Source organism: Lates calcarifer, linkage group LG3, assembly GCF_001640805.2.
Source record: "Lates calcarifer isolate ASB-BC8 linkage group LG3, TLL_Latcal_v3, whole genome shotgun sequence".
Lineage (NCBI taxonomy): Eukaryota > Metazoa > Chordata > Actinopteri > Centropomidae > Lates > Lates calcarifer.
In genome coordinates, this window is record NC_066835.1 from 18,862,128 (window position 1) to 18,873,911 (window position 11,784).

Genomic DNA, 11,784 nt, shown 5'->3' on the forward strand with positions numbered 1-11,784 from the left:
AATATTTATCTTTTTTCTTATTAATGTAGAATTCTGTCAGTTGCAACAGATAATACAGCATTACATTTTACAAACTCTGTCTTATCTTGAGATAAGATTTCATTTCAGTTTAAATATGTGAATACATCTTGTAAATAGTAACTGAATTGATTTATACACAATAAATGTATAAATTGACACTTTAAAGGTTTAACAGTCCCGGTTTCATAAAATAACTTTAATAACTTCTGTGATTATAGCACAAAGGAAGAAAATCAGTTACGAGCCGGCTGGTTGTAAAGGAGCTTTAATAAACTGCATTTTAAAGTTTGCAAGGCTTTAAATTGTTTTTGACATTAGCTTATGAAAAATAGCAGTGCTCTATGCTCTTAATCTTTTACTAAGATTGTAGCAGTGAATAGGCTGAAAATTCAAGTTCAGCTGGATTTGAGATACATGGACAGTTATCCCCAAAGTCCAGCTCGTTTCTCACAAATACGTCTGTGAGGCGTTTCGCAGGATTGATCATACCAGCACAGGAGGTCTGACGCTCCTTCTTTCTCTCCCATCCTCACACAGTCCTCTCCATCAGTACCATTTCCTTTCCAGTCATCTGGTTCCCCTTTCCTCCAAAAACGCAGACTAAGAGATGAAAAACAGAAAGAAGTGGATCAGTAAAAACTTATAGCTTAACTTTGAACAGGAAATGGACAAAGATCAAACCTTGTGTTCAGTGGTGAGTCGTCCACCCACAACCATTCACCCTCTGTCTTTGAGTCTGTCAGTCCGATCCAGAACTTGTCGTCAGGATTATCCATTTTTTCTCTCAGTCTATACTCCAGGAATTTCTGAAGAGGAAAATATTGAATTATATATATATATTGATTTATATAAATATAGATTTACTCTGAGACTTTTCTGTGCTGAGATGATGAAACATAAGGATGTGATAAAATGTAAGAATATGAATCTGCAGCAGTTTTTTTATACCTGCTCCTCTCTGCTGTCTATCTTAACCAGGTCTCCAACTGATTTCCCAGGATGCAATACCAGTGGAGAAAAAATAACACTGTCCATGTTGCTCCCAGCCTGTTTCACACTTCAGACATGAATCATCTTTGAAGAGATCACAGCAAAGAAATCACATGTGATTTGGAAGCAGCAGGAAGTTAAAAGGTAAAGAGTTTGAATCTGAGAGAAGCTGAGACAATCAGAGACTGTTTTCTCTTTCACAGGTAAGAAGAGTAAAACATGACAAGAAAAATCAGTAACTTACTTATTTTTACTTCAGGAGGTGTTGGGCAAACAGGGGGCACCGTGATGCATGGTTTTGTTTCACTGAGTCTCTCTGTTATGAAAGAAGATAAAAAAGATTTCACTTCCATCTGTCTCTTTACAGGACCGTCTGAACAGAAAAATAACTTTCACATGAGTCAAAAATGTTGAGAGGAAACAAAGAGAGATACTTTTGAAAGCAGATTCATATCAGTAATAAACTTTTAGAATTAAACTGAGGAATATTTCAGATAATCTAAATTTAATCCAAGATGCAAATATGTGACAGGAAAAAAAAAACAATAACTTACCTTTTACTTCAGGAGGTTTTGAAGACACAGGCTGCACTGTGGTGTGTGGTTTTGTTTCACTGAGTCTCTCTGTTGTGAAAGAAGATAAAAAATGTCATCAGTCTCTTTTTTTCAGAACCTGAACAAATAAGTAACAAAAATATTTCACACCAGTCAAATTGTTTCATGTTAAAGTGACTGGACAAATTTGTAGAGACTGAAGCTTTTCACAGGTGTGAACCCTGACAGACTTACCTGTGAGGTTTCTTTTCAGAGCTTCATTCTCATCTCTCAGTGTTTGGAGATTTGTCTTGATTTGGAAATTATCTAAATCTGGTTTTAAAATCAGGAAGCAGTCAGTAAAGGTCAGTATTTTATTATGAACAATAATGACTTAAGTACTGGTCTGTTGTGATTTTCATCATGTGAAGGTGGTCAGTAGTTTCTATATTATTGTCCATAGAAACTGTAGAAACTCACAGAGACGGTAAATAACAATGACAGCAGCTGCCATCAGAGCACAGAGAACCAGCAGGGCCACTCTCTCTGATGTGACCTTTGACCTTCTGGTAGATTTTGTTTGTTGAGAGGCAGGAGCTTCACCTGTTGAACATTTAGAGGAAACAGATGTCACATGACATGAGACACACATACAGGGCCTCAGTGCACAAACACTTTGTCATTGTACAACAACCTAAATATACAAACTAACAACTTTCAGGATATGGTTTCATCAGCTTAGAATTGATCTTGAAAGGAAATCTAAATGCTGCTGTAGCAATGAACTAGGCCTGTTTTAAACTCCAAGTTTAAAAAAGTTTAAACTGACAAGATCTATTACACATGATCAACAGATAAAAAAGCTAAACCTCAAACTTGTCTTCCTTTGTAAGAGGAGGAAGTATTTCACTGATAGCAGCAGGAAACATTTTGTCCTTTTTCTTCCATTTCTTGACTTGAATCTGCAAGACCGTTTGTTTATTTATGTGACAACTATACTGCATCACTGATGATGTGCCCTAGCTTAGCATCAGTCGATGTGTCATCACAACTATCTGGAGAAACCAGAGACTATCAGGAATAGGCTACAGATAGAAGACAGGCGTTATACCCAGTGATGAGCACCCCAGCCAGACAGATTCAAGGTTAACAGTGAACAGTAACGGACAAACGAGGGCGAGTATAGAGGAGTTGTGCGGCAAGATCCGCAAGAGCAAGAAAAGCCTAAAGATCCACCAATTGAGGATGAAATGCAAGGAGAGATTGCAGACGCCACAATGCAATGGCCTAGCTCCTGGTGAGACAGAGGAGCAGCCGGGCCCAGAAGCACTCCACAAAGCCCAGATTGTCTAGGTTGTGCAAACAGTTTACTCAGGCAGTCAGAGAAGAGAAGACTAGAATCATAGACATCTGTCTTTTGTCGTCATCTCTGTGTCACAGTTCAGCTTCCTGTTGATTTACCACCACGTCACTGGTTCTTACCTTCTGTGTAGCCCTGTGGACGACTCATTGTGCTGAGTCCTCAGGATCCTCACTTCAGTGTCAGTGGTGTCAGTCGATGAGGAAACTTTCTCTGAAACAAAAGCAACAGTTGTTGATTCTCACACGTTTCACTCAGTCTCAACAAATTAAAATGCTGTAAACAGACAGACAGACAGTGGAAACAGAAAATGTTAAAAACAGTCATATATGCATTTTATTTAGGACTCACCTGATTAATTTTTCTCTCCTGGATTTTGAGATTCACACCATCGTTCATCGCTCCATCAACACCTGCTGTTTTACCACTGAGTGACCATCAGTCTCAGTCTCAGTGTCTTAAAAAACAAACTTCCTGTCAGACTGAAAGATGGGGAGGAGAATCTAGTTCCTCAAAACCAGATTTTTGTTGTGTTTGAATAATTATTCAATTTTAACTATTCGTTTCTAATTAAAATTTGAATAAATGATTTATTCTCAGTAACAGTGAGGCCACAGATGTTGATCCATTTTTATTTAGTTTGAACCTGAACAGTTTCATATTCATTGATGCAAATTTACAGTCAGAGCAGATGAGGACGTGTCGCCCTCTTCTGGTCCTTTTATGTCTTAACTATTTCCACCATGAGCTTTTTCCCCTTTTGTCTCTTTCAACACTTCAAGTTCAGCACAACATAAAGCATCAAATCAGTCAAACACCAACAGGACATGAATAGACAGGGACTGTTTATTTTCATTAAACAGAAAATGAATCAAAGATGTTAAAACACAGTTTCTGTTGTATTTATAAACTGTAGATGTTGGATCAGTTGTATCCACAGTTAAATAGATAAAAAGAAAAAGAAAAAAGAAAGTAATAAAAAATATAATGCAATAAAAGGAAAATAAGTTTATGGTTGAAAATTGTTTATAAAATATTTTACATGTGAACTGAAGAAGATCAATATCAAGCTGAATGATTCTGTTCAAATCAGACACAAGATATTATTCAAAGTATTTTTAATATCTGTCTGGAGGAGATCTTTAAATGTTTGCAAGGTCAAAACCAGCATCATGTCACAGATTGTTAAACTCTTAACTGGACTTACTTAAATTTAACTGGATTTCAGACACATGACCAACGTCTGTTCTCTGCTTGTTTCTCACAAATATATTTCTGATTCACTTTACAGGATATATCATTCCAGCACTTCAGATCTATTGCTCCTCCTATCTCCCCCATGTGCGCACAGTCCTCTCCATCAGGATCCCCCCCAGTCCAGTTGTTTGGCTCAGTGTCGAACCAAAAACTCAGACTAAGAGATGAAGAACAGAAAGAAGTGGATCAGTAAAAACTTTGAACTTTGAACAGGAAATGGACAAAAATGTTTTCACAAAAATCAAACCTTGTGTTCAGTGGTGAGTCGTCCACCCACAACCATTCACCCTCTGTCTTTGAGTCTGTCAGTCCGATCCAGAACAAGTCCTGAAAAGCCTCCATTTTTTTTCTCACTGTTTTCTCCAGGAAACTCTGAAGAGGAAAATGTGGATGAAATTTCCTCTGTGAGACTTTTCTATGCTGAGATGATGAAACGTGATAAAATATGTGAGAACATGAATCTGCAGCAGTGTTTTATACCTGCTCCTCTCTGCTGTCTATCTTAACCAGGTCTCCTCCTTCACTTTGGCAGAAGCTTCTGCTCTCATTCCAGGATGAACGGCTGGTGGAGAAATAATAACACTGTCCTCCATGTTGCTCCCAGCCTGTTTCACACCTCACACATGAATCATCTTTGAAGAGATCACAACAAAGAAATCACGTGATTTGGAAGCAGCAGGAAGTTTAAAGGTAAAGAGTTTGAATCTGAGAGAAGCTGAGACAATCAGAGACTGTTTTCTGTCAACTGTATCTGTCAGTCCATCACTGTTTGATTAATCATCATCAGAAGATGAAAATATGTGACAAAAAAAATCTGTAACTTACTTATTTTTACTTCAGGAGGTGTTGGGCAAACAGGGGGCACCGTGATGCATGGTTTTGTTTCACTGAGTCTCTCTGTTATGAAAGAGGATAAAAAAGATTTCACTTCCATCTGTCTCTTTACAGGACCGTCTGAACAGAAAAATAACTTTCACATGAGTCAAAAATGTTGAGAGGAAACACAAAGAGATATATTTGAAAGCAGATTCATATCAGGAATAAACTTTTAGAATTAAACTGAGGAATATTTCAGATAATCTAAATTTAATCCAAGATGCAAATATGTGACAGGAAAAAAAACAATAACTTACCTTTTACTTCAGGAGGTTTTGTGGACACAGGCTGCACTGTGGTGTGTGGTTTTGTTTCACTGAGTCTCTCTGTTATGAAAGAAGATAAAAAAGATTTCACTTTCATCAGCCTCTTAACAGGAATCTGAACAGAAAAATAACTTTCACACAAGTCAAAAATGTTGAGAGGAAACACAAAGAGATACATTTGAAAGCAGATTCATATCTGGAATCAACTTTTAGAATTAAACTGAGGAATATTTCAGATCATCTAAATTTAATCCAAGATGCAAATATGTGACAGGAAAAAAAACAATAACTTACCTTTTACTTCAGGAGGTTTTGTGGACACAGGCTGCACTGTGGTGCATGGTTTTGTCTCACTGAGTCTCTCTGTTATGAAAGAGGATAAAAACATTTTCACCTGGTGGAATTGAACTAATAGAGGTTATAAACAATCCAGATTTTGTCCAAAATGTGTCACATGTTAAAGTGACTGGACAAGGTTGTAGAGACTGAAGCTTTTCACAGGTGTGAACCCTGACAGACTTACCTGTGAGGTTTCTTTTCAGAGCTTCATTCTCATCTCTCAGTGTTTGGAGAGTTAGGAAATTATCTAAATCTGGTTTTAAAAACAGGAAGTAGTCAGTAAAGGTCAGTAATAGATAATGAACAATAATGACTGATTTTTAAAAAACCATAAAGTACTGGTCTGTTGTGATTTTCTTCACATGAAATTACTTGTTTATTATTTCATGTAGAAACTCTAGAAACTCACAGAGACCATAAATAACAATGGCAGCAGTTGCCATCAGAGCACAGAGAACCATCAGGGCCACTCTCTCTGATGTGAACTTTGACCCTCTGGTAGATTTTGTTTGTTGAGAGGCAGGAGCTTCACCTGTTGAACCTGTAGAGGAGACACATGACATGAGACACATGTTTAGATATGCACAGAGGGTGATAATTGAAATGTATTCAATTATTGTTCAATAACCAGTGGTGAACAATACTTTACTTGAATATTTAAATTTTCTAGCCCTTCATATTTATATTTCATTGTATCTCAGAAGTGAAAATTCTACTTTTAAATCCATTACATTTTAGTTACTTTACAGATTCAGATTATTAATACAAAATATAACCAACTAATAAATTACAGTTTGTTTTTATAGATTACTTACTCAGCAGTACATTGTTAAAATTAGCTCCACCTTGACCAGCAATAGTTGTTATGTGCATAGTGTTATGTAAATGTGCCCAAATATTGGTGAATAGTCCTCGAGGAGCCCAGTGTTCATTTTGAGTAATGCTTTGACCAGTCATCAAACTCTGCACGCCGTGCCATCACACATCTGCTGGGCTCCATGACAGGTGACACCGGTCTCTAGCCTTGACCTGAAGTTCCTCTGAACTGACTTAGGTTACTGTTAAGCTGCTTGAATTATCAGTGAAGTACTTCTACTCTGTGGTATTGCTTATTTTGCACAACAAAAAGATCACAGTCCTTCCTCCACTATTGTCAACAGCACATGAACTGATATTATCAGTGAAACTAGCGGCTCTCTGACATCATAAGTGTCACTTCCTTGCAGTGCTTTTGTATCAGATGGTGTTAGATTACACAGATGTTCATTTTATTGTAGATTATTAAAACAGGAAAACATGTTTTGCTGCAACACACAAACAGCAGCATTCTACCAATGAGGTGCTCAACCTCATTACCAATGTTGTTCACATAATTTGGCACCCACAGTTTCCTTTACCACTGTGGTAACCTACAGTGTTTGTTTGTGAGAGCATTTGAGTCTGTGGTGCATTTAGTGCAGATTTTTCCATGACACACAAACATCACTGCTTCATCTCACACCATCTCCACAGCATTATACGAACAGAAAGGACTTGCTTGATGCCTAAGTTTTTCTCTCATCTCAGCTGACCCCTGTGTAACTGATGCTGTGGAAGCAGTAGAGCTGATTTTCTCAGTTATAATCAGATGAGAAACAGAGAAACAAACTAAACACATTTCCAATTTAAATTCCTAAAACTCTTCAAATATATTTGTAATATGATTCAGAAATATATGATTTAAAACCTTTTAATAGAACAGGCTTTTCCCTAAATCTTTCTAATAAGCTTTGATGAACTGATGAAGAAGTTTAACTTCAAACTGCCTTTTGTTTACAGTAATAACTGATGATAGCTGCTATTCGCTGTGCATCACTGTACCCTTTACATAAATATAAACTGACATCTCTATGAAAACAAAAATTTCATAAAGGGAAATCAGCACAAAGCTGAATTAAGCCTCAGAATACTCTTTGACTTGGTTCATGTATAAGTTATTAAACTGACCCTGAATAATAGAAACTTTAATAGAAACCACCACATGAATTTGACAGTTGTAGATGACATCTCTGTCTTTGTTGATATTTATCTGTCATCTTTTAGCAGCTGCGACAACTTTACACAAACTCCTGAAAACAGCACTTTCTGTGAGAGAGAGGTTTAAATCAATCATTTGATTTATTAATTATTGATCTTTCATGATGATACAGTCATTTACAGGATCAATACTCTATTTTAAGAGACTGATGACAGGCAAACAGCCACTAGTTGTTGATTTACCACCACATCACTGGTTCTTACCTTCTTTGTAGCCCCGTGGACGATTCATTGTGCTGAGTTCTCAGGATCTTCACTTCGGTGTCAGTCGATGAGGAAACTTTCTTTGAAACAGAAAGAAACAATTGTTAATTCTCACACCCATGGACTTGGTGATGTAACTGGGCAAAAAATAATTTTAAAAAATGCTGTAGTGTTTTTCTTTTTGTTGAGAGTTTTATGGATTGGATCAAATTGCTATATCCAGCACCACAAACAATAGCCTCTATTAATGGCACAATGTCTTCTCCATTTTTAATAAGTAAAAGTACAAAACAAGGTTGCCCTTTATCTCCTTTATTATTTGCATTAGTAATGGAGCCCTTAGCAGAAGTGATTAGATCTTGTTCTAGAATTAGTGGTATCCAAACTAAACCTGTACGCTGATGACATTTTATTTTTGAGCAATCCCGTGTCCTCAGTCCCAGCTATTATCAAGATAATTAATGAGTTTGAGTTGTTCTCTGGATATAAGATTAGTTCTGTAAAATTTTTGGGACTTCACTTCACTTGGGAATTTGAGATCCTCTCATTTACTGAAATACATTCCTTTGAAGTTGTCTCCCAATGGGTTTAAATCTCTAGGTATTTTTGATACTGTTAATTTTGAAAATATGATCAAATTTAATTCAGACCAAGTCGTGAAGGAAATGGGGGATAGCACTTCCCAATACAATGTACTATCAATGTGAGTCCGCTCTCCGACCCCTCACGGATAAGCAGTATAGATAATGGATGGATGGACTACAGGGGATTTAGAAAACTATCAGAAATACTCTCAAAACTTGGAATCAGCTTTGTAGGCATTTTGAGATAATGAATCAACACTCTGTTCTGGCACCAATTTGATCTAATCTGAATTTTGTGCAGTCTTGTTCAGATGGGACTCTTAAATCTTTTTCACAATTTAGGACAGAATTCAGTCTTCCTCAAACACCTTTTTTTTGCTATTCTATTTTATTATTTTTCCGTATCTTTTTCGGTCCCTAACTAGTCCTGCACACTTCATGCTACATACACCATTCAGGTATCAAAACGTTCAGCTTCTCCTGGACATTCCAGAATGTATTCAACTTTCTGATCCTATGCTTCTATGATTTTATATGATTTTTTTATGAATTAAAAAATGAATGGGACCCTATGGGAGCTTTCCCAGTCCCAAGGTCCCCGGTTTGATCCCCGCTTCAGACACTGCACTTTATGCTGTAAAAACCACTCTATGAAATTTTTTCACTTTTGAAGCTTTATACTGTTTTGCTTATTCAACTTTTTACGCTTTTATGCTATTTTGCTATTTATAACAATTTTGCAATTTTGCAATTGTACTATCACTACAACTGGTTTTATTGCCAGGCTTTATCCTGTGGACTTCAGTGGCGAGATCGGTAACACGGATGCTTACCAACCCATGGTGTTCAAGTCCCGACCCAGACAAATATGAAAAACACCTCCTGAGAAAAGCAACGCTAACAATAATGATAATAATAATAGATATTGTTATGAATACTTTGCGCTTTTTGCAATTTTGCTATTTATGCAATTTTGCAATTTTACTATCACTACAATTCACTGTAACACCTTGTAGTACTCTGTCTTCCTTGGCGCAATGGGTAGAGAAGTTGAACCACGAGATTGCCGGTTTGAGTCTAGCAGTGGATGCTTATACTTTTTTAAAAATAGCATTACTAATAATAATAATAATAATGAAATAGAAGAGCAATAGTGCGAATGCTTGAAGCATTCACACGCATTTTCTGCAGGAAATGCATATTATCTAGTTACAGTAGAGTTACATCCAATCCATACCAATATTTAAGGCATATGAATCAATTGGAAAAGATATTATTGAAAGCTTCTTTTCTAATGAAGAAAATTATAAGTTATATACGCAATCAAATGTTAACCTCTCTGCTATAAAGAATAAAATGTCTTGGGAGGAAGATTTTGAGTCCCGTTTGGGTGATGATGATATGGGGCAAAACATCCTATTGAATGCAAAGAAAATCACATGCTCTAATAAATTTTATGAGACCCAATATGAAATTATTCACAGACTACATGTAACCCCAGCTATTCGGTGTAAATAAGACCCTACATGCTCCCCACTATGTTGGAAATTTAAAAATACCTGTGGTACATATAGTCATTTCATATGGTTGTGCCCAAAAATCTCAACTTTTTGGTTGTCAGTCCAAGGTGAGATTAAGAAAGTATTTGGGATAGATATACCGCTAAATTCACATTATTTTGTACTGGGATTAGATTAGAAGTATGAAGGTGGACACTCGTAGAATCATTGTGTGTGTATATTAGAAATAAAGAACATATTGATAATATTATAACCTATATAACAGGACTTTTTTAATTTAAATGACCAAAAAGAGTATAATAAGGTTGTCAAAGCCACCCCACAATCTATAATTTTGTTGTCCTTTACCTTATGTCTAAATAATGTAAGTCCGCAGGTTCCTGAGCTTTTGATGAATGGACATCCTCTCTCAGGTTTAAAATTGCTTAACATCACAATTCAGAATTATATCCTTACTCATCAAACAAAAACTCAATTTCAGTTTCAAAAATTTACATCAAATTTGCCGAAGTTTCCAATTGCACCAAAAGCAAAAGAGGTTCACTTTAAAATGATCAATGGAGTTTATCCTTCTGGAGAATTTTTAAGACAGTGTTTTGCTGTAGATCGTAATAATTAACACTTAAATACTGAAACTACAAAACGTATGTTAAGTAGCTGTTATCTTTTGGGAAGATTTGCATTACTGTTTATTTCCTAAAATTATTAATCTCCCTGAACTATCCAAAGAAAATGTCATCTTTGGTATTTTTTAGGAAATGGATCACATGACTTGGCAGTAAACACAATCAATATCCTTGGGAAATTTTCTCACAAAAATGTAGCTTCTTGAAAACACAACCAAAATTCTACACTACTGCAATTTGATAAAGGAACTCAAACTTGATTAAAAAAACTCCTATGACTCCACCCTCTATTTTTTATTTCTTTATTTCTTTTGTATTCTCTTAATTATTTTATTTCCTTTCCCTTTATGTTATGTATGTTTTCATTCTTTCACTCCAATGCCTCTTTTACATTTGAAGTTATATGGATTTGTACTTTGTATGAATATACGAAATTCAAGTTTAATTAAAAAAAACAAACAAACAAAAAAACATTGATTGGAAAAAAGGAGAACTGCTTTGTTAACCTCCCCCACAGGCCATCTTTTGATACCAGCATCTTGATTTTAGCTCCTTTGTTTTAACCCATGCGACTCACGACAAAGGAGCTATCTTAAATCAGCCGTCTTGCCATTGTCTAATTTCTCACAGACACACACGCACGCACATCTGTAAATAGTGTTTGTGGATTAGGTTAGATTTAGTGTTTTATCATTTCATTTTGGTATTTGTTCATTTGTTTTGCTGGTCTGTTAAATGTTGTGTAAAGCTGAATATTACCAATCTCTATGCTGTAGAACTCCAAATTCTTCAACTTTTACTAACTATCAATAGGTTAATTTTGGTTGTAGTTATTAACTTAATTATTAATCAAATGTTCCATATTGATAGTTAGTATTCTTTAAGAGACTGATTTAGGGAATTGGCTATCTGGTGTCCCAAGGTATATTTAATGTAAATTAAATCAAATTACTTTATATAATAATTAATTACTTAATATTTTTAATTAAGTAATTTTTAAAAAAACGAATAACATAACAGATAGATAGGACTCACCGGATTAATCTCTCTTTTTAGATTCACACCACTGTTCAGTGCTCCATCAACATCTGCTGTTTTACCACTGAGTGACCATCAGTCTCAGTCTCAGTGA

The 11,784-nt window shown here is 35.8% G+C and overlaps 1 protein-coding gene across 1 annotated transcript in view; it reads right to left on the reverse strand.

Annotated features, from left to right (window-relative positions):
- Positions 1-274: 274 nt before the first annotated feature.
- Positions 275-11,784, reverse strand: part of LOC108881893 (C-type lectin domain family 4 member C-like) — a 29,433-nt gene continuing 17,923 nt past the window's right edge. Inside the window, 10 exon segments of the mRNA XM_051068490.1 lie at positions 275-621; positions 703-827; positions 970-1,006; positions 1,008-1,095; positions 1,256-1,327; positions 1,566-1,634; positions 5,295-5,363; positions 5,598-5,666; positions 5,827-5,895; positions 6,052-6,183. Of these exon segments, the coding sequence (XP_050924447.1) occupies positions 444-621; positions 703-827; positions 970-1,006; positions 1,008-1,095; positions 1,256-1,327; positions 1,566-1,634; positions 5,295-5,363; positions 5,598-5,666; positions 5,827-5,895; positions 6,052-6,183 (908 nt within the window). The 3' untranslated portion in view covers positions 275-443.